Below are 27,161 nucleotides of genomic sequence, written 5' to 3'. Positions count from 1 at the left end.
AGCTTTATTTAGCCTATTTTCCTTTTTAAATGTTTGTGTGGAACGCAGAGTTTCTAGACTTTGAGATCTTAGTATAATACTTTTTGTCAAATAAATGACTTGCAGCATTAACAGACCATTTTACTACTTTTTAGTGATTTTCTTCTTTAAATTATTGCTTCTATTCTTTATCTAGGGTGGGGTTTAAAGTTAATATTTTACAATTCAATATATTTTTAGTATTGACTTATGGAGTTTTTAAGGCTTTTTTTGTTTTTTATTTTTAAATGTTGCTCATTTAATGCCTGATCCAGGGAGGAATGACAGTGCAGGATGAAGATTAAGTCATTTGTATATCCGTTTTCCTATTTTCTTCCAGGAGGACCAGTATTGGCAGTTTGATGGGAATATGGTGATGAAGCCAGGCTTCCCTAAACCTTTGAAATCTGAGTTTCCAGGCCTTACAGGAAGCATCAGTGCGGCTCTGGCTGTGCCGGCCACCAGTAGCAGAGCGGAGACCGTCTTCTTCTTTAAGAAAGGTGAGTTTTACAGAATCAATCCTTTCTGTGCAACCTAAAATTTTGTTTTCCACTAGCTATGAATAATATTAGCTCTTTTTTTTACCACCTAGGAGACATAATGTTGAGGTTCACCTTCCCTCCATGCAGCACTCCTTCCTTGGAACCGAGGAGCTCTTTGAAGAAAAACATTGCCGGCCAGACTGGTCAGTAATCAGAACACCAAAAAGGGTTGATGCAGAAGAAAGTGTCAATCATCACAATTCCTGATAATCGTTTGAAATGTCTTACTCTTTTCTCCAACTTTACTTTATGCAGCCAATGTTCATTTAAAATGAAAAAACAAAAACCAAAATGGTTTAACTGGAATTTAAGAGATAAGAAGAAGTAATGATTGATGATGGAAGTAATCTACTTCAGTTCAGAGATTGTCTTTGTGCTTTAAAGGTTCAGAGGCTCTATGTTTAATTACCCAGCAATTTTTAAACTTGAATAATTTTATAATTTTTTATAATTTTCCTTGTTTAGTCATTTTCTTTCAAGTTTGAGTCTAAAAAGTATATTTAGGCAGATATTGTGGTGTTTAGATTAATTTGCTTAATGTGAGTCACATAATCCTTTGAGAAACAGATCTCTGTGAAGTTGAAGATGGAGTCTGCAGAGTCTGAAATGCTTCCATGCTGTCGTGTTCTGATGCTGTGTTGTTGTTATTTTCCGAGCAGATGCTCTTCTGAGTGCAGAAATCAACATCCGAGTGTCACTAAAGGCTTTTCCCACCCCAGTCACCGCCGCAGTGTCCATGCACACGCCTCAGGGGAGCGACAGATACCAACACTTCATCTTCTCTGGACGTAAGGCCTCTCGTCTGGACTCATCTTCACTGTTTAAGTGGCGCAACAGCTTTCTGAACAAATGCTACTCTGAAAGCTGAGTTAACTAATTATTAGGGAGCATTTTATTTCCTGAGGAGTCACCGATTTCAATTTGGAGACATATAAAGGACCGTTTCACTGTCTGCTGTTAGCATGAAGCAACACTTACAGAGATTGGACTGTTTTCTGAAACGGTGGATAACTGTGTGCCGTTGCAAGGTTTGTACGTGGATCCAGTCATCTGCAAGTGGATGCATCAGAATGGAGCAGAGCAGGGAGCATGTAGCCTGCCTTTGTGGCACTACAGCTACAAGCTTTTCCAAATGGAGTTTTTTACATCTGCTCCTAATTCACAACGATTTGAATAAAAAAATACTCAGAAATTTACTTTAAGCTTAATTTTCTTAATCCTCCATCATGAGAAAAATGACACAAGAACACGTTAAAAATCCTGAGAACTTAATTCCATCAGATTGGTATGGACACACTTCAATGAATATTGTGTTTTCATTTCCTGATTATCGTTCCTGCCCACAACTCAGAGGTGAATTCCTAATGAACTCCTGCCGCTCTGCAGAAACTGTTTCCCAGCAAACAACACAATCATAATCATAACAATCATAATTAAAAGACCACCAGGAACACTTTTATAATAGATCAATTGGAATGGAAGTTAAAGGACCAACAGGACCTGTTTATGCTCCTTATGCAAGGAAGCACAATAACAAAATAACTGCATTATTTTATCACTATTATCAATATCCATCATCCTTTCTTTCCTAACACATCACCCATTGCATTAAGATGTCAGAATTAAAATCTACTAGAAATGTTTCTTTCATTTTTTTGTGCATATTCTGATGGACGTACATATTTTAGTTTTGTTTTAATGTAGATTCTATAAATTCCTACTGCTTGTCGTACAAACTAAAGCCTGATACTGCAACAGTTAAATTTCCCCGATTGGGATCACTAAAATATCTTTATCTTAGCTTGTTTTTCCAAGCGTTCCTTTTTATCTGTCAGGTTTCATGTTTTCTCGTCTTTTTTTTCTGCAGCTCTCTTCTTCAAAGTCCACATAACAGGCGATCTGCCGGCTGTTGCAAAACCTGACCCCGCCGTGACCCTGACACCTCTGCTCTTTAGACCGGCTGCCATGGCGACCAACCCTGCCACCGCGGCAGGTCAGAGCCTCAACTCTCCGCATCCAGTCAACTCCATTCGATTCTGGCTGCACTGTCCCTAAAATAGCATACAAGAGGAGATGGACCAGCTTTTCTCCTCCTTTTTCTGCCTAACACAGGAATCTTTTATTAAAGCAAGGCTGAACAACTGAAACCTCCTCCTCGCATCCTGCAAGAAAAACTGTGGATTAGTAATTTTGGATAAAAATTGGAGAAAAAAAACTGGAAAAAGCATAACTGTTAGGGTCACCACTTTTTTACAAAAAAAACCCCACCAAGTTTTTTACAAGCAATATGGAGGGGGCATCCAGTTCTGGCTGTTAATATCCTTAAATCCTCTTGGGATTTTATTGCAGAAAATTTAAATTAAATTTTTTATTTGTATTTCTACAACCTCAACAATTAAATGAAAACTTAAAAAATGTATGCTCTTTAGAGTTGATTTAAGGTTTAATCCATTAATGAAGCAGCCAAGATCAAGCTTTTTTTTATGGTTTCTTCATGTAAAGCAGAATTTTGCTTATATCATAAAAGCATCAACCCCTTTCACATTTAAATGAAAATTTTCATCTTTTTCCATTACAAATCTATACATTGTTAAAAGAAAAAACAACTATTGTTGCTGGTTATTGTTGCTTTATTATTAAAACACCAGAGTAAAATGCCTGAACAGATCAAAACAAGACTTCTGTCAAATACAACATTTAGAACAGAAACTCACAAGATTTTAAAACAATGGTGACAGTTTTCCTGTTATTGTGAAATTATTGATTTATTTCAGATTTAATTGATAAACGTAGATTTCTTTGAGTCATCGTGGATGAAACTGGTGGGATCTTCATTAGGACACGCCTCCTCTGCCTGACGGTCCTCCTCTTCCTCCTAAAAAGTGTTGAGAAACAGGAGAAAACAAATCCGCGTTGAGAAGCTATTTAATCTTCCTGTGTTCTGTCTTTTCTGCTCTCTGCATTTGAATAAACTGCTTCATCATGAGCCTCAGAGTGACTGAAGTTTGTTCTTCAGGTACAAACTTGGAATGACAGACAGAAAAAGAAAGAGTTCCTCTGGAAAAGGTCCGGCTCCTCACCTGGTCGGCTCAGAAACATCTTTCTGCCTGAGCTTGTGAGGCGGCTTATCAAAGGCTGACTCGTAACTGCGCGCCGCTGAGCTGCGCTGCTCATGTCTATGTGTTCAGAAGGAGAAGAAAAGAATAATCATCTATTCAACAACAATAGAGTAACTAAACCTTAGAATAGAAATTGACCTCTTTTTACATTTAAGTTGAATCTAGGAAACAACAATCCCAAAAATATGAGGTGATTTTTATTCTTTGTTTAAGAGACTTTTCATTTTTTGGAGCTTTTTTAATGTTACAAACATGAAATAAAACGCTACAGAAATTATTTTTTTTTTTTTATAAAAACGTGTTTTATTTCTTTAGAGAAAAGGACTGATGTTGGTTTGCTACCTTTACTTTTACTTGCTCCATTTGTCCCTAAATTATTCCTAAAAAATATTCAAACCTGTTATCATTGCACCTGTGAATGAGCAGGTTTTACAGAGATCAGTCATCAAAGCGCCTGTTGTTTCATCGTTTTCTCTGTTTTTGGCTGTAGAAATTCCCAGAATTCTTTGTTTCTTTACAGCATCTGCAGCTTCTTACCGCATTTAATACAATTCTTTCTTCTCATCGAATCATAAGGTTTTCCAAATATTACAAAAGTTAGAAGCTACGGTTTTATACAAAGGGATTTTTTTCTTTTAAAAAATATTGATTTATTTTTATTTCTTAATGTTTTAGGCCTTGAAACACTACTGTGCAGATAAAATATGGAACAAACAAGAAGTAGATAATGGATTTTTGAACCAACTGAGGTGTCAAAGATTTTAAATCTGCAAAATGCCCCTTTGCCTACTAAACTACTAAATCTTGAGCACAAAGAAATTGTTTTGGTTAAAATATGAGTAAACACGGTAAGTTACCAGGGTCTTGGCTGGTTGATGGTAGCGACGACCCTTCAGTCGGCTGTCTTGTTGACTCCATGCTCTCTAGTGAAGACTCCATGCTTGCACTGCAAAATAAAACAGTTTGAGGTTGTTCATCCTGCTCCAAATAAGCATTCCCACTTTACAAACACTCAACACTTTTCTAGAAGACAATAAAGCAGAATTTTTATTTAATTAGAAAAACTGGAAGGTGATGAATAAAGGAACTGAAAAAGTATCTCAGTGTTTAGACATGAAGAACTAATATGATCCTTCAATTATTCTCTAAATTAACTTTCATGTTTTAAATATGAAATATAGGTTAATTTATGCAGAAAAAAACTGATTTATTATAAAAGAGATTGCAGTAAAGTACATAGTTAATTAGAAATTGCACAGAGGTAAAACGGGAAATAAAAACGTAACATTTTAGCAAGGCAAAAGAAAAACATAATTCAGCAGCAATGATGGCTTCATATTTCTGTAGCTTTTCTTTATGCTGCTAAATATTTTCTTAACTGAATCAATAAAACTGTATTTTGTTCTCGATTCAAATGAGATTTAAGTAACTCTTTTGCTTTCTTAGTGAAAACCTTTCGGAGAAAAGAGAATTGTCCCTGATTTTGTGTAACCATTTCTCGTTGCACCACATTTTATTTAAAGCTTTTGTCCTTTTGCCTAAAAAAAAATGTTTCTGAAAATCTATAAAAACAAGTAGAAGCACAGCAATGTTTTTTAAGCATTTATCAAAAAAATGTTTTCTTCTCTTTCACTGAAATTTCAAACCTAAAGGATCCATGATGAGCAAGATATGGTAGAAAAAAATCTCTTACATTTTTGTTTCACCCAAAAGGCTTGAAAAAAAAAATTTCATCTAAAACTCCTATGTGAAGAACTCCCCCAACGTCTACTTTGACGCCGTTCCATTTCAGCTTTTTGTTGTCACAGAATATATATAAAATATAGGAGGGCATCCATTTTGTTTCAACCTTTGATCTGTTTTTTTTTAACATGAACTTATTACCCATAAATAAATAACCAGAGGACTCCCAATAACCGTTTTCCTCACCCATCTCCTTCCTGCTCCATGAAGACTTCGTCTCCATCATCTGGAGCAGCAACCATCTCGGTGGAAGCAGTTACCATGGGAACCGACTGAGAGGCCATGTTGTCCCCAGTGTCTGAAGGAAGCGTCTCTGTGAATACAGTCACTGACAAAAGAGATTCAATCGGCTTTTCTTTACAGAAAAGTGGACAAAACAAGGATTTTATTAGTCTATTGTGTGTGTGTGTGTTCCATTTGTGTGTGCACATTTTCTTACTTGGTGCGGCCACCTGCAAGGGTGTGGTGGGTACGCTCCTTCCTCCTCCATCTTCATCATGAGCAGCCAGGAAAAGAGGAGATTCATACAATCCCAGACCTTGAGAGGCATTTACCAAAACACAAAAGAGGAAGTGAGAAACTGTCTAAATACCTTTAACATTTGACGGTGTGCGCATGTTTGTGTACCTCCATGAGAGGCCAGCTGACCCAAGTCAGAATGTGAGGCTGATGTTTGAGGCAGCAAATCTTCTGGAGCCCCAAACCTGAAGCTGATGGGCAAATGTGACACCTGAGGAGAGCTAAGGAGATGAAAGAGAGGAGGTGAGAGTCCTGAGACAACGCAGGAGAAACAATCACTTCCTGGGGGGAAACTGAGCTCCTGCAGACACTTCACATGCTGCAGCTCTATGGACGACAGAAAGTTAGTACTCAAAGTTAACACTTACTAGATTTTATAACCTATTGCTTCAATTATGATATAAGCCCTCCCCCTTTGACGACGATGGAGTAACTGAACAATAACAAGAATACTTTCATGTTTCAGATGATGATGTCAAACAAATGTATTACAAATGTATTGATTGTTTTTTTTCTAACATTTGTATTTAATTCCTTCCTGTCCCATTGATGCTGCAGATATTAGTTTCTAAATCATTTTGTGGTGATCCTCTAATTTGTTTTTAATGTAAAGCCTTTTTTTGTACCCCGACAGTGTTGTAAAGTGCTATACAAATAAAGTTCATTCATTTCAAACCTGAAGAGGTCTCTCTTTTAACACTGAGAGGAAAACAAAAAAGAGCCCATCGTGACAACTTGTTTGGTTTTTCAATTTACTATTAAAAGAAAGGTTGGGTACATTGTTGTTTATGGCGCTCTTATGGTTAAGATAAAACTCATGAATATTTCAACTTTTATGATACAAAAAATAGGTATTTTCCTAGAAGTCGGTGATCGCCTCAGGAGGGGAAAGTCCTATTTGTGGATCTTACTGTATGGCTTCAGCGAAGCCGTCAGTGCGGTGTGGAACGACCAGGGTGGGGGTGCTGGGAACCATTCTGTCATCTTCATCAAAGAAAGGCTGCAGAAACAATCCGACTGTTGGTTAATGCTTTCCTTGGTGCTTCACACACCAGACAAAACATCTGAGCAGATCTGCTTAGAACAGTAACCTGAACGTTAGTCAAAAACAAAAACATCTCTCACCATTGCTCCTATTCCAGGGGTCAGCTGAGGCCCACGACCCGCAGACGTTCTGCGTGACTGAGAGTACTGTCTCTGATAAGCAAAAACGTCACAAAATGACAATCCGTTCCAGTTTTTGGTCATTCTTGATGAGTTTTTCTGTCACCAGGAGATATAGGTCTGGGACAAAAGCCAATACAAGCAAACTAGATTGTTTACCTGTGAGTGGGGGGGTCCCAGTTCAGGAGCCGGAGGTTGGATGTTGAGCTGAGGCAGGAGAGTGTCTCTGGGCCTTCGTATGTGGAGGAGGCGGGATGTGACGGGTGTGAGGTGCGACGAGGAGCAGCTTGGGGGGAGGTGTGTGGGGTCTCTGGGGGCTTCAGATTCTGACGCGACGCCACTGGTACCCTCCCCTGAAAGACACAAGTGAGTAACCTTACACACAGAAGAGGAGGATTTTCAACCTGTGAAGATTTAATCCCAGAAGACGAGGAGGGCCAAACACAAAGATGTGCAGCTAAGTATTCAGATTCATAACATGGTGCAGCAGACACGCTTCTCTTTATTAATACCAACTTTCGTAATACATAAAGGATAGTTTAGGTTAAACCAGGAAAATCTGGTGTGCAAAGCAAGAAGGTGAATGTAAGTGGATGGTTTTTGTGAGAGCAGTTAAGATTTTCTTAAAAATCGGACTCAATAGAAAGAGAAAAAGTTCATTTCTTGCATCGTACAGGTGAGCTCACCTCAGCCAATTATATAACAAATCATTTTTCTTGATGATTTGCTTAATATTATTATTTTTCTGAGTTTATTTTTCAACTTACAGTCTGAAAAAAAGGTAAATAACATCTCATTTTAATAATTTGTAATAAGAAAATTATTGGCGAAGAAAAGACAGCCTCCTTTTCTGTTCATTGTTCCTTTTTAAATTAATTTTAAATTTTTTGCATTCAAATTTGAGTGAATTCATGTCCATCCAGTTTCTGCAGCGGCTTCGACACACGAGGCCCCTCACCGCTCTGCGTCTGCTCAGAGGCGATCTGAGAGCCTGAAGACACTCCACAGGCGCTCTCCTCAGGGTTGGTGCCTCCCGACGATGCTTCCTCCTCTGTCTCGGCTTCTCTGCTCTCCTCGTCACCCTCATCCTCTCCTCTTGTCCCGTTGTCAGCGGCAACATCAAACTCCTCTTCCTTAAAGTGGGAACATGACAAAGACGTTAACCTTTAAAGAAGAAACATGCCATACAAAACTTTTTCACAAGTAAACGGTAAAAACCTGCTCTTCTTCCTCCGCCTCTTCCTCTTCCCCCTCTCCTTCCTGCGTTTGCTCCCCCTCCTTGCTCTCCCGACTCTCGCTGTCCGTGTCAATGACGATCACATCCCGGATTATAGCGGAGCCTTGGGAGCTCTGGTCATAGGGGACAGACTGGGAAACGCTATCCTCCTCGACCTCAGCAACTAAAACGGGAAAATCCTCATCGGGGAGTTCCTACAAAACAAAGCAAAGCTTTTAAACAAGTTTTAAAAAGCAACATCATAGACGTAAATTTAACCTGACAGTGTTGAAGCCTCGTATGGCCTTCGCAGTTCGGATGGCTCAGGAAACCAAAACAAATCTATTGTGTGCAGTTGGGAAGAGAAATAAATCACACAAGAGTCTGCATGAAGGTTCACAAGGGAGAGAGATTCACAGCTCCGCTCCTCTGATCTCACTGCCCCCAAAGCAGACACTTCTTTTTTTATTGTCCAACAGGGCAACACGCAAACATGTAAAATACTTCATTCGATAGACTCTGTCTTCACATGCAAGATTTTGCCACGCCAGTCAGGAACAACCACGCCTGCAAGTCTAGTCTGCAGTCCACAGGTGTATCTGTTCCATAAACTCAGCACAGACAGAAAACAGAGACCAAGAATCACACACAGCCCCGCTGCTGACCTCAGCATTTCTTATCTGTAATGCACGCGGATTTCCCTGTTCACTTTGCAGCAAGCAAGCACAGTTCACAATACAATGTCCATGCATATACATGGAATCAAGTCAATGCATAACCAAAGAGCATAGAAATATAATGGAATCCCTGCTCACCTCCTAACAGCTATGGTGTTAGCACTTTTTGGTAATAATGAAGAACTTTAAGAATAATAGAATAACAATAAAATCCTCATAATTTAATACATCGCCTTAAAAAATAACTGTTTTTGATAGTCACTCCAAAACTCCCATTCCACCTCATTTAAGAGTCAAACACTCAATTGGAAAGTTCCAGAAGTTATAAAAAGCTAATTTAAATGTCACATTTGCATTAATATCAACCCAATACCAACATTTCATCTGCAAATACTCATAGTTACAATCCAGTTAGATATGAAATTAGATCTTAACTGGAGAAAAATTGCTGCTGGACAAAAAAGTTGATTTCTTGCTCAGTCTGATAGAGGAAAAAAAAACACAGCAAAAGGTTCGATCTCATCGTTTTCTTGATGCCGCCACAGCTCAGACTTTCAGAGGCTGCCGTGTTGGAGTCGAACCCTTCACTCTGTGACCATCAAGAGTGAAAAGTTCACTTCAACTGGTTTCCAGGGTCTTTTCGCTGCTGACTGACCTGAGTGTCATCTGGTGAATCCCGTTCTCCTTCCTCATTCCTTAGCTCCTCTTCTTCATCACTTTTAATCTAAAATGCATGAAATCAAAATGTAAAAACCCCCATTATCCTTAAGAATTTGAAGTTATTCTTAAAGTTTCAAGAATACGTCAAAATAAAAAATATATTTAAAAAAAAGTATGAAACGATGTCATGAACTCTGATCATTTGTGGATTCTTTTTGTTTACCTGCAGTGCAATTGTTTGTTTGAGTCGTAGTTTTTTAGTAGTTGGGGGTACGTGGGAACTCTCTGGCCTGCTGCTTTGCTCCTCCTCCTCTTCCTCCTCTCTAGTTCTTTTAGACGTAGCTTTAATTAAACCAAATCAGAAAATCACTCAACATGGAAAACCATCAAAAGGTTTGTTTAGGTTTTTTTTGAAAGACAAGATTTGGTGTAATAAACATTTGTGAACTGCTTTGAAGTTTCACGATCAAAAGTCACATTTGTGCTCGTGAGGCCGAATGCTCCTCACCCGTTCCTGCCAGAGACGAGGATGTGGATGGCCGCTCCACCTCTGTGCTGGACCCTGCATCCTGACTGGTTGCCTGCTGTTGGGTGGGCTGAACAAAAGCTGTGGCCTGAGTGCTGGTTGGCTGACCTATGGAGGTTTGAGTGTTCATCAGAGAGGAGCTGGTGGAGTGGACTGAAGCTCCTGCACTCATCAGAGCTGCAGCACAACATTGTGCAGTTAAACATTTGAAACATTAAGACTTTAGATCATTTTTTTTCCTTTTCTTCTTTGACTTACACTCTTGACTTTCAGCCTGAGTGGTCGGCATGACGGTGGCTGTAGGTGTCGGCGTTGGGACTGTTGCTGGGGTAACCATGGGTCGGATGCTGGCACGGGGTGTTGCCTTGCTGCCAGCAGAGGTGCTTGGCTTGTTGCTAGGAGACGGAGTACTTGTAGTAGGACGGATGTTGGCAGTGGGAGGTTCAGCGAGGCTGGAACTGATATGGATGAGAAAATAAAAACCTCTTTAATCATGTTGTAGTCACAGAAAAAATGGCTGTTTATTTTTCTGCTCTTTCAAAAGCAGTAAATCTTTCTTAGATTAAAAACAGTGCTCTACAAAGCAGGTTACCGTGGGAGATCAGGTTTTGTTAAAAGTTGTAAAACGATGACAGTGCTAGTGTTTGCTCAGACGCCTTCATGATTACCTTCCTCTGTCTTGAGCAGGACTCTTCAATGAGATCTGTCGCTGTTCTGACGATCGGCTGTGATCGCTCACCTGTTCATACAGGAAGACACACAAACATCCCAAAGACCACAGTTATGTTACCACATAAAAAGATTTCAAAAATGATGTGTTCTAGCTTAAAAGTTGTAAATTAAGAAAAAGTCAATATTTTCTTTTTTTTTTTAAATCCACACCATTCTCTATATCAGTGGTCCCCAACCACCGGGGGGGGGCTACTGGTCTGTGGGACAGTTGGTACCAGACCAAAGAGGAACAAAAAAAAAACCACCTACATTTTTTTTTTTATAATCTGATTCTGAAGGAAGTTTTATTTTGGAAAACTACTGGATTCTCCCCACCATATCCAACTCATTTTTGATGTATGTCAAGTAGCTTAGTGCCGAAAATTCATCCGCTACTTTCTTAAAGCGGCTGCACCGACTGCTAAAGTATTGAAACCCCTAAGCTTGCTAAGTTAACAAGAGCCACTGAGTAAACAAAAGAAGAGACTTCAACTTCAAAATAAAAGACGGCTGACTTTAACAGACAGCAACCAGGAGTCTTTACTCCAAATGTGGATTTTTTGCTACAGTTGTTCCCACACACCATAATATTCAGCAACTGTCTAATGTTACGAGGACGCTGCTAATAAAGTTGCTCAAACAATGGATTCATTTTTAATATTGTATTTAGAAATTACCTGTTTCAGGGACCTTATTTATTCCCTTTTTAAATCTGTTGCACCTAAAAGTTGTAAAAAGCTGAAGTTGTTGTCCGACTTTATAGCTTCCACTTTGACAGTTATGAGTTAAGGAAAAGATCACATTTGAAATGGTTCCTAAGCAAAATAAACTTGAATATTTTACAGAGGATGAAGATAAACTTCAAGGACAAACATTAAACCAGTCGATGGCCTAAATGAGGTTGGGGACCACTGCTCTAAATGAAACAATAGAGTTTCTTACAAAACAATTATTACAACATGTGTGGATAAAATTTAAATATACGGTATACATATATATGTATAAACATGTACATAATGTTTCTGTCTTTAGCATTTATTTTTGGTAATGATGTCTTCGTCTTACATGTGAGGAGATGTATTTATCTAACAGAGTCAGAGGTTTGGGCGGTGTACCTTGGCTCCGCTCTGGTCCTGAGGTTCCTCTCTGGAGTCCGAGTGAGCTTGAGTTTCTCTCAGCTCTCTTTCCAGTCGAAGAATTCGTCCTTCATATTGAGACTTCAGGGCGTTCATCCTCACCTCAAGCTCTTCCTTAGTTTGTTTCAGTTCTTCGACCTCCTGACTTAGCTTCTCTTTAGCACCTAAACAGAAAAAGCAAAGCTCGCTCATTTAAAAAACATTTGAAAAAAAAAAAGTATATAAGCATATATATTTGTACTTTATTGGCATTGTCTGTGCGCCTCTGCAAACGTACTGTTTACTTGGCTGATTTTAGCTTTGGCTCCAACTATGGCCTTTTTGGTCTTCTCCTCTTTTTCAGCCATCTGCTGTTTAAGCTGCTCTTCTCTGCTTTTGCTCTCAGCCAGCTGCAGGAAAAAGCACAAACAGTTAACCAACTGAAAGTATCATGGTGATGTTCCACCCTGCAGCTCAATCAGTACTGGTTACCTCTTGTTTGAGTTTTTCCACCTCATCCTTCGAATCAACAGCAACTAGACCACTTTGGCTCTGGTTTGCCTGAACGGCGGTTCCGGCCTCATTGGGCTGTTTTGCTTCATTCAGCTGATCTTGCAAACGCTTTACATCTTGTTCACGCTCAGCAACAGTCTGATCAGAAGCAAAAATAAACATTTACAGAAAACACAAGGAAGAATGAGACATGAATGAATGAAAAACCGGCACTAAGACCGAAAAATCCATGAAAAAGCACAATGTAAAAACAGAAGAAAACTTCTTTACTTAAAGTATTAAATCAAATTAAACAGTTACAGCTCATAAAATACTACTTCCCAGAAAGAAAGTGTATAGTTTTGAAAACAGACAGTATCTAATCGTTTATTCTAACCTTCTGAACACTGTCCAGCTGCCCCTGAAGCTCAGTCACCTGTAAAAATGAACAAGACCTGTGGGTTTACTAGGAATATGCCAAGAAAATAAATCAAGAGGAGTGGAAACAAAGTAAAATTGTTTTTTTTTTACCTTGTTCTCCGCTTGAGTCAGAGCAGATCTAAGGTTGTTCACTTCCTGGGTGGCCTGCTGAAGCTCTTTGTTTTTGGTGAGGTTTTGGTCTTTTGCCTGCTGGAGCTCCCTCTGGATCTGCTGAATCATGGTCTGACGAGTCAGAGCTTGAGCCTGCGCTGACTTGAACTGGTGCTGTACCTTTACATAAATGCACAAACCTTTAAGTGACTGAAAATGTTGAGACATTTGTATCTTACATCACAGAAATACAGCACACTCTAAAAGTAGGCATAATAAGGTTTCTACAGTATGAAGCAAAGTCAGGCGGAGGAAATGTTAAAGAAATTACAATGTGATCAAATTCATGAACAACCAACCAACTTTACGATAAAACAGAAATCGTAGATAATGCTGCCATAAAGACAATTCCTCTATTTTAGAATTGATCATAACAGATTAACAGTTGGTTTCAATACATTTTTTTGGGCAGATTACAGTGAATTTAGAAAAATGGATCCACAAATTCCTAAAAGGTTTTGGGGTTCTTTTTGGACTCTTTAGATGATTGTGATGATAGAGCGGCCGGTACCTGCTGGGTCTGGTTCTTGGCTTGTTGAAGCTCCTTCTGACTCTGGGTCAGCTGGTTCTGACTCTGTTGGAGCTGGTTCTGTGTCTGTGATAACTGGGACTGAAGCTGCAGAGACAAGAAAACTGGTATTCACCATCTGTCATCACAGAGTTTCTATCTAGAGCAGATAAAATATCAAAGCTGAGCAGAAATGTTCAAATCTGTGATTAAAAACACAAACACTTTAGCCAGGGCAACAAAAAAACAACACGGAAGGACAGGTTTCTGTGCTGCATAATGTGAGGAACAGGACTTTTGTTCCAAAAACTTCCTTTTTATGTTCTAGCTTTACCATCTCAGCACTTCTGCAGTTTTTTGGAACAGGTCAGATCTGTACCTGTGTCAGCTGGTTCTGGATCTCCTGAAGCTTTTTCTTTGTCTGCTGGTTGTCCTTCTGGGCTTCCTCCAACTCCTGTTGGGATTTTTGGGCCTAGTGCAACACATTATGGTTAATCATTGTTTTTATTTTATTTTTTTCTAAACGTATAGCATCTAATATATCATCTCTAAACAGATCAAATATGTTTTTAGCAGCCCTTCTAGAAGTGACAATGTTTATCTTCCCTAATTCTTTACATCCAGTTGTGTATAAACATGTAAAGAATTAATAAATCTGTAATCAGGCCCACAGACTACATTAACTGTTATTTTCCCCAAATGATCATTAAATGCAGTAAATGCAATAAAAATGACAAGAAAATATGAGGTACAGGTATCTGGACTTAAAAACTTCGACTTTTTAAAGATTACTTTTGAAGATCAACAAAATACTTGTAGCAGTGATTGTTCTGATTTAATTTTGTGGGCATCTTCTCAAACCTAAATCTGCCTTTTTCTTTCTGCGTGAGCCATTAAATGTGTCAAACAGGTTTTAGGATCACCTCTTCCTGCTTTTTCTGCAGCTCCTCCCTCAGTGAATTCAACTCCTCTTGGGTCTTCTTGAGCTCCTCCTGAGTTTTGGTCAGCTCCTGCTGGGCCTCCTGGCTTGGAGACGGCTCACCTCCTCCTTTGGTAGCAGATTCGCTGACCAGCTGGAAAACACACAAACACAGAGTTGCTCACCGAGGTTTCCGTCATCGTGTCAGTTGTCCAAAGGGTTTCACGGCTGCAGGAGCACCTTGTCATGCTGGGCTTTCAGCTCCTCGAACTGCGTCTTGTAGCGTCGCCCGATCTTCTTCACCTGGGTGATGGTCTTGTTCTTCTCCTGAATGTCATTGTTTTTTGCTTCAAGGTCTTTCTTCAGAGTGTCTCTCTCTGACATCAGGTGGACCATAGAATCCTTGAGGGCTTGTATTTGAGAGTGAGCAGAATTACTGCCTGCGTTGGATCTGAAGAATTGGAAAAACAAAGATGGCGGTCTGTTGTGGTCATTTATGTTTAGAAATCATATGAGAGGAAGAAAAATAAACAACAAAAGTTGATAACAGCAGCATGTGATTTTTCTGTATGCTGCGTTTCTACCTGGCCAGCTCAGTCTTCAGCTTAGCTGACTCTTCGACCAACTGTGAGATGCGTTTCTGCTGAGCCTCCCTCTCTGATGTCAGCTTTTGTCTCTCCTCCGAGTCACCGGTCTTTTGCTGACTAATCAGTTGCTTTAAAAAAAGATTTAAAAAGATTAAGACAACAAAAAATGTTTATTGGTGATAACATACTTGTAGGAATGAGTATTGAGAAAAAAAAAAAGATCTTGAGTCAAAAGACTTGAGTCAAAAAAGTATTTTGGTGGAAACTGCAGAATTGATGATAAAGCAAACTGAAACCATTGTCAAAAGACTGACTGCAGTGAAAATTGTGTTTTTAACATTTTTCTCATGATGGAAACCACATCTAAAGAAAATTGAGCTGAAGTTTCAGAGCATTTCTTTATTCAAGTTGTTGTGAATCGCGTGCAGACCATTAGACCCATGCACATCTTAGTTTTCCTCGTCTGAGTTGGCATCTGACTCAAAACTGTACGGCTGGATAGCGCCAATATTGCTCACCATTTTCATGTGGTTGTGAGAGGCTGTAAGCTAGCGGGAAAGAGTGTAAACAAAGGGACGATGGAAAATGAGGGCAGGCTTACTTCCCACCAACAGTCCCATCCACAACTCCTAGCTGAATTTCAAATTAATTTCGGTGCTCTGTAGAAACTATGTCCTAGATAGCTACATGCTTTGAAATTTTAAACGGCATGATCCTAATTAAAATCAAGAGGATTAAAGTGGAACTTTAAATGAACGTTAACCTATACACTAAAGCATGCGTCGTTTAACATGTAAATTTGTTAAAAAGCAAAAAGGAATAACTGAGAAGGCAACTATTCCTCTATATATTTTGCAATGATCAGTCTCAACTCTTAACCTTCTACAAACCTGTATCCTGTTCCTGCACCGTTTGAGATCTTCCTCCAGCAGCCTCTTATCTGCCTGCAGGGAGCTGTTCTTCTCTGACAGCAGAGACAGAGAGTTTTGCAGAGGGCTGATGTCTGACTGCAGCTTTGTCACCTTGAAGAAAAGGACAAAAGCAGAATATATGAAGTCATTTTTACTTATTTGTAGTTGGAAATTTGAATAAGATTTTCTTCTAAATATGGTAAACAGCTGTGCTACAATCCTCAACAAATTTCCCAAGTAAATAACTTTTTCTGCTTCACTAATCCGTTATGAAAGCAGTGGACACATTTTCCAAAGAAATACAAGACGAAGGCTCAATTAAAAACTACGTTCTGAAATCATTAGGGTTACGTTGCACACCTGCTTCATATTTTGAATCTTTAATGTTAATTTTCTCCCATTAACTTCCTACTAGTTTGATATTAGCACAATAGTCCTTTGTAGACAAGAAACACAGCATCAGTGGCTTCTTTTGATCAACTGGATGCAGGCGGCTTGGACATGAACAGAGTCACTTGCAGAGTCATTTTGGACCTTTAAGTCCATACTATTAAACTATTAAAACATCACAAATTAAAAACGTAAAGCAGAGATGAGAAGTGGCCGAGCTGTTTCTCTTCAACTGATGAACTAGTTAGGCTTCACAATACAAGTGACACCAATAAATGTTGCAGACTGCTATACTGCTGCACAGTAAATGTGCAAATACACAATTGAAGTGCTATTCTAATGCTACAAAAACTAAGTAAAACAAAAATAGTACAGGCAAATGTCTCGATCTTACTTTAGCCTGAGCCTGCTGCAGCTCCTGCTCCAGTTTATTTCTGTCCATTTTCAGCATCTTGTTGGTTTCTTGGAGAGCGTTGATGCTCTCCATCCTCTTCAGTTGTTCCTGCTGCTGGGCCAGGGTCTTGGTTGTCAACTTAGAGCACAAACAAGACAAAACGATCAAAATGGTTCTAATAATCTACAATTTAGTGCTTCTTTTACAACAGACAATCACAGCAAATAGCGTCACCACAAATATTCAAAGAAAAACTGTGAGTCTTTGAGAAAGGTTAGAATCAATGGGGAACATGAGAACATAAAGACATATGTGACATCTCCCAGGTATACCTGCATTTTCTCCCTTTCTGAGTTTAGAGCTTCCTGCAGCTCCTTCAGTTCTCTGTCTTGATGTTCCACTCGCTGTTTGTGGCGTAGAGCTTCGCCTTCATACGCCTCACACTGAGCCAAGGCGATTTCCTTCTCCCGCCTCACAAACCTGCACCACAAAAACACTTAAAATTCGCTCGGATTTACATTATTCCTTCAGAGATCCTCCTATGTCTCACAGTTTAGTTTAAAACAAATCTTTTGTCGATGTTTGTTACCTGAGAATCTCCAGTATCTGTTCCGTAGTCTTCTCCTCTTCACTGAAGGACAGGTCCAGCTGCTGCTGCTGCTGCTGCTGCTGCTGCTGCTGCTGCAGGCGGCTCTTTGCAGCCATTTCATCCATCTGCTGGTGAAGAAGATTATTCTGTTTTCCCAGCTCATCACAGCGACGGATCTGATTGGCCAGGTTCTCCTGATGGTGAAAAACAGAACAGTCGTGACCAACTATAAAGAGGAATTTCCCCTATTTAGTAGTTTTGACACACGAAAACAGACACGCACTGTCATACCTTCAGCTGTTTCTCTACTGTGTTTAACGCTGCACTTTTCTCCTGAAGGAGAGCATCAGTCTTCTTCAGTTCCTCCTCTAGTTGTCTAATCCGTGCTGCATGTTGTTGGGATGTTTTCTTCAGCTGCTGAAGAGCCTCCACATCAGCAGCATGAAGCATCAGCTCCCGCTCATACTTGCCCTGCGCCTCTGCAGCGAGTTTGGTCTAAAGAGATGATAGATAGGACACAGTCAGCCTGAAATTCTGACAAGGGTTGAGGAAACAGAGGATTTTTTTTCATGCCAAAAATGCTTAAATCTAGAAGGCTATGTGCCTGCATGATAGATGTACTTCATCTTCCTTTCCTTTCAAAAATGCCTGTTTGAGGAGCTTGTGAAACTAGTCTGGATCCCCATCTCCTCAACATGTGAGTAGAGTGAATGAACCTGCAGTAGGCTGTCCTGTATGGCCTTCTGTTCTTGTGTTACAGCGGCAGCTGCCCTCTCTAGCGCCTCCTGCTGTTCAGTCTGGCTTGCCTTCAGACTGCGCTGCAGCTCACAAACCTGGACAGAGTGAAAATGACTAAAAACATGCAGAGCAGCCTGAAGTTTGGGTTCTTAGAGGATTAAACAAAATAGATCAAATGAAGACAGAACCAAATGATGCTAGCAGGAGTTGACTTGTAAACATTGAAGGGGAACGCACTTGTTTTTCCACAGCTTCCACAGACTTCCTTTTCTCCTCCTGCTCTTGTTCTTTCATTTTCTCCAACTCTAAAATCCTCGTCTCCAGCTGCCTCTGCAGCTCCTCTGTCTCCTTGAGTCGTGACTCCAGAGGGGAGCGTAACTGTAAAGCAGAAAGTATAGGTAGGTGGGTGTACAGGAAGATTTGCAGAGTCTGAAGTAGAGATTTAAAAAGAAAAAAACCTCTTTTTCTTTTTTCAGACTGTCCTCCAGAGCAAGAACCACTGATCGGTACTGCTCCACGGTGGAGTTTGCCGTTTTCAGCTGCTCTGCTAATTCAGTGCTTTGCTCCTCAGCACTGCGGAGGAGACCTTTCAGCTCTGACTGCTCCTGCTCTGATTGGCTGGGCTGCTGAGATGCAGCAGGTCCTGGAGAGCGAACTGCAACATAGAGAGGTAGCAGAACAAAAAGAAAACCAATGGAATGATATTTCAGATCAACTGTGCATCTTTCCTATCAAAGGCCCTCTATACCTCTCAGTGGCACTCGGAGGCCTGCAGCTCTAGTAACCGGGGCAGAAGTACTGCTGGAGGACGTAGTCGCCTCAGCGAAAGAAGCAGAGGCCAGCTGGGCCTTTAATGCAGCCACCTGCTGTTCAGAGCTGCGCAGAAGCTCCCTGGTCTTCTGCTGAAGCGTGTTCTGGGTCTCCAGCTGCTTCTTTGCTTCCAACAGCTGAGCCTGCGAGAATGGAAGAAAAGTGTTATTTACTTAATCCATAAATGCAGTGTCAAAAAACACAAAAGTCGGAAGACATAAAATGTGCCAGAAACATTGAACGTACATCCATGGTGCGCCCCAGAGCATGTCTTTGCGACACTTCCTGTTCAATCCTGGCCTTCATTGACACCAGCTCTTTCTCCAGGTGCTCTATTCTATTATTGAGTCGCTGACGAGTTTCTGTCTCTGTCCGCTCCATACTCAGCTGGACAAAAAGGTCAAGATCAGAAATACATAACCGCAATTTAGAAAAGTTAAAACACTGAGCAAAATGAGAGAAAATATTCACAAAAAACTAAAAACCTAAGAACATTTCAGCAAGATATGTCTACTTACTTAAATTAATAAAACTTTTAAAAAAACATGTTTCGGATGATGAATGAAAATATTACAGGTTTACAGGCTTTGTAACTATTTTCAGCTCTTGACTTTTCTATGTAGAATCTTGGATCACAAGAACTGACAACTCTAATGCAGCACACTCCTGTCCAATCTTTTAAGACAATGACGGACATGAAACACTTGAATGGATAAACAGAAATGAAAAATAATAATAAACTGCTTATCCCAGTTTTTTTATATTTTGCCGAAACTGCAAGTTTTTGTGTGCAGACAGCAGTTTACCAAACAATTCGATTTTTGAAAAGGCATTTTGTGAAACCGGCTCAACTCCATTTAGGATTTAAAATCAAAATGGCAGCACAGCATGACTAAGTGTCATGAACTCGATGAAAAAACAGGTTTAATGGTTCCTCCGGGGGAACTTTAAGGACTTCCTGGTACCTGAATGGATTTGATGTTGGTGAGCAGCAGTTTCTGGTTGCATTGCTCAGCCAAAGTGGCTTCCTTCTCTCGACAGAGTCGGGTCTCCGCCTGTCTTATCATGTCTCTCTCCTTGGTTATGTTCTCCACACGAACCTGCAGACAAAGAAGTGGCATTTTATCAAAGAATTTGGGGTATTTTTTTGGGGAAGCTTCCAAAATGTTTTTGTTTCGTAATTAACCAAATCTTTCAGAATAATTAATAGTTACAAAGAGAATTATTAACTAATAAGACTTGCTAAAAAAAAACCATTCGATTCTTATCTCACACAGCTACGATTAAAATTAAAATGATCAGAATAACTTTTTGTGTCGAGTATAGCTTCCTTAATAGGTTCATTTCTATGCAACACAATAAAAGACACAAATCTCTTTTTTCAGATCCACGGGAAAACATTCCCCTTTATGATCTTGTAAACTGGTCCGTTTCTTGGGGCCCACCTCTTCCAGTGCCAGTTTCTCTGTAGCCTGCCTCAGCTCATGACTCATGGTGTGGATGATGTGCTCCTGCTGTTGCGTTGTCGCGATCATTTTGTGGTTCCGCTCTTGCAGAGCAGCGATCTCTCTGCGGTACGCCGCTAGAGTCTCTTGGAGCATTTCATACCTTCAATATTAAGAGTACACAACACACAAAACCAATCTCAGGTATGCAAAAACACAGCAATGGAGTTAAAACTAAAATCAACAGTTTTTCATTTGATAAAACATTTCTATATTATTTTTTTTTCGTATTAGTGTAGTGAGTCATTTATAACTTTACATTTGTAATTTAGTATATTTCTACACTATTTTAAAATCATAAAAATTGAGTTTAAGGGTTTTCTCTTATTAGTCTTTTTAGCCTCAATTTCTGTTTGTTTTTGTTTCAATTTCTGTCATGAGCCATTCTACTCAATTCAAAAGAACTTTATTATTCTTCAACATTTATCCAGAAAAAATGTGGTTACATTTTAACTGATTCGAGCCACTTCTGTTGCATAAATATGCCATTATATTTCTTAATTGGATTTACAGATCCAAGAAAGGTAAAGTTTACAGTGGCAAACTAATCCCAGCTGGCAGTTAGATGATTTTTTAATGTAATAAAAAAAATGATCAGTAATATCGTAGCTGAGGGATTTTCATCTACTTTATTCATGCATTAAATCTACTGCAGCTGCCCACCTCCTGTTGCTGAACTCCAGCTGCGACGTGAGCTTGGCGTGACTGGAGCGCAGCTCCGTCAGCTGTTTCTGCAGCCGATCGTTTGTTTCGTTCAGCATCCGGTCGTTCTCCGCCTTCTCCTTCTTGTACAGAGTGAAGGCGTCGCTGAGCTGTAAAGCAGACATGCATCCATTCAGGCCCTTTCAGAAGGAGAAGCTGGATTACCTTTGTAGACACTCACCTGCTTTAAAGCTGCTTTAGTTTGAGCAGTCTGTGCAGCCTCTGCAGCTGCAGCTCTCTGAGGAGTGGAGCGAGTGGCTGGAGCTGAGGGACGGTCGGGCTGCGGGGAGGGGTCTTGACCTGAAAGCAAATGTGACGATCTGATTTGGTCTACTTAAAAGTCAACATGAACAGCTTGAAATGTTGTGATCACCTTGAGTTGGAAGGCTGAAGCCTGTGCTCTGAGTCAGCAGCGTTTTGAACATGTCTCTCTGCCTGGCGCTGGAGTCTGCAAGTTGTTTCTGCTGGTTCCTCTGTTCCTTCAGCAGCTCCACCTCCTTCTGAAGCTTATCCACACCTGACTCCAACTCTGCTATTCTGGAGGATAAATGCTTGCTTCAGATTTATGTTCAAAACAATGTTTTTATTCACATTTGCCAACATTTTCAACAGCGAGGACACCCAATTAAAACAAAATGCCTCAGAGGTGAACATTAGCAGATGTGATTTACAACAAAAGCTGCTGATTGAGCCAAATATTAACAGTTAAACAGAAACTTTACAGTCGTCAATGTGACGTGGATGCGGCACAAGAAAAATGCGTGTTCAGCCCTCAATTCAATTCAAGGGATAATTGCAGATAAAGTGTGCATTATCAGAAATGAACGCACACACGGTGGACTGTTACTTCCATGAAATGCGTTCATTTCTGATAATGCACACTTCGAAGGCCATTATCCCACTTATACCATGGTCACAATAGAAATAAACATTCAATCGGTTTTCAGTACTTTATTCTTGTTATTTCTTTTGGTTTAAATTGCTTTTCCTCACAAAAAGTGGACTATTTGTTACAGCGCGTTGTCACGTTAACATGACATGAACCGGCACCGACGTCAACTGAGGCGGGAAAGGAAAGCGATGTACATGCTGGTCGTCATGGTGGGTTAAATAAAGCATCAGTTCAGAGAGAAAGTTCTCCTCTTACCGCATGTTTTTGTCCAGATGATGAAGTTAAAGTTTGTTTTAAAGAAGACAGCGCAGTGATACAGAACATTTAAGCTATGTGACATGAACTTATTTTACAGGTATTTATTATCGCTGTGGATTATCACTTTTTAAACCACGCCCAGCAACCAATCAGAATCAAGTACTCACCGAGACCATGGTATAAATAAAAGTTAAAGTGTCGCTTTGAGGCAAACTATCAAAAAGAAATGAGAAAACTTTTTTTTTTGTTTTTTACCGTGCTGTTGTAAAGCGGGCCTGTTGTTTGTCCTTCTCCTCCTCCAGATCCCGCAGCCTTCCCAGCAGGCTTTGGTTCTGCCTCTGGAGCTCCACCACACTGCGGTAGGTCAGCGGGCTGGAGCCAGCGTCCTCAGAGGTGCTGGATATATCCGCTGAGCTGCCGTCACTCTTGCTCACCTGGTTTCCTCTGGCTTCCTCCAGCTCCACCAGCAGAGCACACAACTGAGGGGAGATCAAACTTTAATTACAAATCTGAAGTCAAGACATTATCTTTTACTTAAAAAAACTTTGCGATTGTCCCACAAAAAACATATTTAAATTTTTTATTTTTTTTAACAACAGCAGACATTTCTTAAAATGTCAGAATGCAAAAAAAAAAAAGCTGAGATGAAGTTAGGTTTTCTTGAACAGCAAACCTGTGAAGATGCATCTTCCAGCTGTCTTTCCGTCTTCAGTTTGTCTCTTTCCAGCTCATCACAGCGCTGCTTGGCCTCCTCCTTCTCCTTCTGCAGGCTGTAGATCTCCTGATGCAAAAAAAAAAAGCAGCAACATAAAAGTTTTGCTTTTGTTGCAATGATTCAAATGAATGAATAATGCACTGACGAACGCACAGCCCGAGCTTGTTCCAGTTTGCTGCACAGGGAGGCCATGGACCTCTGCATGCTCTCATACTCCTCTCTCTGCCGCTTGAGAACCGGCGCCTTGGACTCCACTTCATGGACAATTTCATCCAGGACTCGGCTCACCCTTTTTGTCTCCTGTTTCTCGAGCTGCAGCTGTGTTTGGCACTCAGCATACGCATTATATAGCTGCATGTGAAAACAGTTTAAAGAAAGGAAATCTTGGCATCTTATTACCCCATTTCAGCACTAAAAATTTTAATTTCCACATGGTTTACCCATATTTTTAAATAAATGTTTGATGAGAATCCTGCTGAACTCACGTCAAAGAACTTCATGTCAGGTTTAACGATGGCTGCGATGGCAGCGGCTGACGGACACATAGAGTTCAGCTGATCCTCAGTCAGAGAGGGCACACCTTCATTTAAAAACAAAAACAGAGGTGGCGACATTCACTTGCATTTTTATTTGATATTAAAGTTCATAGTAAGAGTATCGGCATTGGTGGGTTTTCTCACAGCAGCGCTTGGCTGCTGCCTTTACTGCAGCATTTTCCAGCTCCTTCTCCATCTTCTTAATCTTCTCTTTGAGTTCTGCCTCAAGCCGCATCTTTTGCTCTTCACTCTCTGAGACTTTCTTCTCAAGAGCCTTGTTGGCTGCAAAGATAAGAAATCAGTCACACTCCAGCGACCCACAATGTTCAACAAACAGATGCGATGAAACAAATTGTGAACTGACAAATAATCAAAACCCAGACTCCTACCTTCACCTGTGTCTTTAACCAGCTTGCTCAGCTCCTCCACTGCTCTATTCAGCTCTTGGTTCTTGACCTCCATGTCAGTTGCTGCCCCCTAGAGGAGAGTAAGAGTCATTACATCCCAAATCCATTTATCTAGCCAAAAAAACAAAAAAAACACACAATGTCTCTTAACAAAAAGGCTTGGACAAAATGTTGAAAAAGATTCTGACCTTGTAAAGTGAGGACAGCTTGACATGGGCATTGAGCTCATTGCGGTATTTCTCCTCCATGGCATTCTGCTCATCTTTCACCTGAACAGGAATGCAGAGTTACTAGCACATATAGATTGTTTCATAAAAATAAAGACTATTCAAAGAATATTTTCATTTTATTTTGAGAAAAAAACTAAAAATTTATTTTGATTTCTACTGGTTTGGACAGATTCCATCAGAAGTACAACTATACTGGCGACAGACTACAGTAGTTTTAATATTTAGTTATGGATTTAAGCCTTTTGGTAAAATTAAATTAATAAAAATATGATGATGGTACTAATGCACAATGTGACTTGAAAAGATGTTAAATGTAAAAATGTATTTCACTATATAATTAAATGAGTGGGTTTAATGGAGATTTTACAAAAATACTTGTTTGTGTTACTACATTTTCATGACATAAGGGGCTGATCCCAGCTCTGTGTGGAGTACCTTACCTGTTTCAGTTTGCTGTTGAGGTCTTCAGCTCTTCTACTCTGACTTTCACTGGTTTCTTTCAGAGAAGTCAGCTGACTTTCCAACGTGAACACCTTTTGAAAAGAGGGTTGTTGGCAAAGACAAGTGGTGTGGATTTTTGAAGAAGCTCCTGTTTCTTTTGCGTTACCTGCTCAGATCTGCTCTTGAGGTTGGCCTGCAGCTCCAGAATCTCATTGCCTTTGTCTCTTTCAGTGTTCAGTAGTTCTTCTGTTTTTGTTTTCAACTCTGCTGTCAGCCACTCAATCTTCTTCTCCAGAAGTTCTTTCTCCTGCTCCATCCGTTTTTCTCTATGCTACAACACACCAAGAGAGGCTTTTTGATGTGCTTCAAAGCTGATGAGCTGTTTTACTGAGTTTCATGACATACCTGCACAGAGGCTGCAGACGACTGTATTTCATCCAGTTTCAACTGCAGCTCCATCCTCACTTTGTTGGTTTCTGCCAGGTTTTCATTAAGACGCTTCATTTCCTCTTTAAAGACACAAAACTCGTCAAGACAAAAAGCTTATATGAATACAAACACACAAACACAATAACCAACCTGTCAGATTCTCCACCTCCTGCGTTTTCTTCTCCAGTACCCGAGCCAACTCCCGCTTCTCTGCCTCAATTTCATACTTGGTTTTGGTTTGCTACAGACACAAACTTTTGCATTAGCCTTTGAGAATTGTAGGCATCAATTTATTTAATACTTCACAAAAAATAAGACATTATCTTAAAATCACATTTGAATGAGCTACACTTTTTTTTGTGCATGGAAGTTTTTATGTAAGCAATGTATAAAAAACTTCAAAAAAGCAACCTGCAGCAAGGTTTGAGTCTTACTTTTATGCAAAACAAGTTTTAGGGACATTTTCTAAAAATTGTGTTTTTAAATTGACTATTAAAACACAAACTGTCCTTTAAATCCCACCGACAGCAAGTAAAAAGGCTCTAACAAAGAGATGGCTCAAACCTGAACCAAAAACAATTTAGGACAGGATAGACATTGTAGAAGAAATGTATGCAATGGAAAAATGATCTTTTTCTCTAAGAGTGCAGAGGGACACCTTTTAGGAATGGTCCAACTAAACAGAGTAGTAGCCAGATGGTCCGGCTACCACGTTTAACAATCCTGATTCTCCCCAGTTGCCAAAAGTTTTATGATAGTGCCAGAAAATGGCAAAGCAAAAACTTTAGCCACTATAAAGTTAATGACATTTGGGATCACCTAAGAAATGTACCTGCTGCATTGGTTTGCTTTCATTGGAGTCTCCCTCTATTCCCTTGAGAGCACACAGCTCTTCATCTGCAGAGGAAAAGCATTAAAAAATGGGTTTAAAGAAAGCAGAAGGACTGATGAAAGTCTGTTTACCCATAAACACTAAAGAAATGTCATTAAAGATTATACTTAAATGTGTTTCTGAAAAAACATGAATACTCAAAACTCCTTTTAAATAATTCATATCTGGGTTAAACACAACAGAACTGTGGAATTTTATTGTCAAATATTTAAATATGAAAAAATACGTGAACATTTTCAGCGCTTAGTGGCATTCTAAGGCATTTTACCAGTTTTGTAATGTAATAAAATAAATGCAAGAACTCACTTAGCTTCTTATTTTCTTCCTGTAGGGTCTGTAGTTCTTTGGTAGCAGAAAGCATCTGTTCCTGACCCTCTGCCAGCCTCTTTTCAATGTCAAAGTATTGCTGCTCTGAAGGTGTAAAACAGTTAAGAGCAATGCTTTGTTAGAGTTGACGATAGCACAAAGTTTATTTGGTTATCTATTTTGGTTGTGTATTGTTTAGGGAGTTGGTAAAATACATGACGATTCCCACATTACAAGATCATGTTGAAATAGTCACAAAAATTACATAAAACACAGTTTTTTATAACTATAAAAAATCTCACATAATCGAAATATTATTTTTCGTTTAGTTAATAATGCAGATTTAAGTTCAGCATCGCTATAGACAAAAAAAATCGTGTCTAAGTTAAGATACGTTAGTTAGTGGCTCACCAGAGTTAGCATGAGCTAGCATTGTAATGCTAGCTCATGCTAGGCGACTGACGTAAAGCAATCAATTAAAAGTTTAACGAAACACATTTTTACTTGGGTTTTAGTTCAAATTTTAAAAATCTATTATCAGAACAATCAGTTAAGCAGCGTAAATTTGTATGAAGTGACACACCGCTATCTGCTTTGAGGCGCTCATGCTGCGTCTTGAGCGCTTCGTTAGCATTCTGCAACTCCGTCACAAACTTCTCGAGCTTGTTTTGGATGCCTTTCGGAAGCTTGTTAAGTTCCGTCCGTTCGAGGACCTGCAGCAGAACCACCGCCATATCTACATATCTCAGCAAACAAGACAATGAAAAAGCCAAAACTTTGTACACGAATGGAACGTTAAACTGTGTTTCACCCGCAAACTCAGTGAGCGACAGAGCGAAGTATGAAGCTACCGCAAACACAGAGTATAGATGTTGTTGACTTTCAAAATAAAAGCACAGTCGGTGATGA

The 27,161-nt window shown here is 39.8% G+C and overlaps 2 protein-coding genes across 4 annotated transcripts in view; one reads left to right on the top strand and one right to left on the bottom strand.

Moving 5' to 3' along the window:
• Positions 1-3,715, top strand: part of prg4a (proteoglycan 4a) — an 8,303-nt gene extending 4,588 nt beyond the window's left edge. The window contains exons 11-15 of one of the 2 annotated variants that reach the window (XM_078934487.1): positions 359-518; positions 611-703; positions 1,220-1,348; positions 2,428-2,553; positions 3,577-3,715. In XM_078934487.1, the coding sequence (XP_078790613.1) occupies positions 359-518; positions 611-703; positions 1,220-1,348; positions 2,428-2,553; positions 3,577-3,593 (525 nt within the window). In that variant the 3' untranslated portion in view covers positions 3,594-3,715. Of the gene's footprint in view, positions 1-358; positions 519-610; positions 704-1,219; positions 1,349-2,427; positions 2,767-3,576 lie in introns of those variants that run through there. The other variant, XM_023964956.2, reaches the window with a different exon arrangement.
• Positions 3,170-27,161, bottom strand: tpra (translocated promoter region a, nuclear basket protein). Of its 2 annotated transcripts, none has more exons than XM_011486636.4 (55): positions 26,836-27,161; positions 26,253-26,357; positions 25,887-25,951; positions 25,205-25,295; positions 25,031-25,134; positions 24,792-24,956; positions 24,625-24,717; positions 24,143-24,223; positions 23,937-24,024; positions 23,692-23,829; positions 23,497-23,591; positions 23,165-23,362; positions 22,970-23,077; positions 22,552-22,775; positions 21,520-21,683; positions 21,328-21,446; positions 21,108-21,256; positions 20,385-20,547; positions 19,905-20,039; positions 19,186-19,326; positions 18,878-19,082; positions 18,588-18,784; positions 18,367-18,507; positions 18,108-18,224; positions 17,683-17,886; positions 17,392-17,585; positions 17,135-17,282; positions 16,803-16,940; positions 15,998-16,129; positions 15,105-15,235; positions 14,761-14,971; positions 14,525-14,674; positions 13,981-14,073; positions 13,605-13,709; positions 13,034-13,213; positions 12,900-12,938; positions 12,503-12,661; positions 12,309-12,420; positions 12,011-12,195; positions 10,853-10,923; positions 10,443-10,642; positions 10,167-10,361; positions 9,882-10,000; positions 9,654-9,722; positions 8,324-8,536; positions 8,064-8,238; positions 7,265-7,458; positions 7,067-7,138; positions 6,853-6,941; positions 6,050-6,162; positions 5,862-5,960; positions 5,609-5,750; positions 4,537-4,625; positions 3,641-3,736; positions 3,170-3,435 (listed from the first exon to the last, which is right to left on the bottom strand). In XM_011486636.4, the coding sequence occupies exons 1-55, from the start codon at positions 26,984-26,986 to the stop codon at positions 3,395-3,397; spliced, it is 7,395 nt and encodes a 2,464-aa protein (XP_011484938.2). In that variant the 5' UTR covers positions 26,987-27,161; the 3' UTR covers positions 3,170-3,394. The 2 variants fall into 2 exon arrangements, with proteins under 2 accessions (XP_011484938.2, XP_011484939.2); XM_011486637.4 differs by having other exon boundaries at positions 10,167-10,292.

This window comes from Oryzias latipes, chromosome 17, assembly GCF_053564925.1.
Source record: "Oryzias latipes strain Hd-rR chromosome 17, Olatipes_Hd-rR_3.1".
Lineage (NCBI taxonomy): Eukaryota > Metazoa > Chordata > Actinopteri > Beloniformes > Adrianichthyidae > Oryzias > Oryzias latipes.
This window is presented reverse-complemented; position numbering and strand designations above follow the sequence as displayed.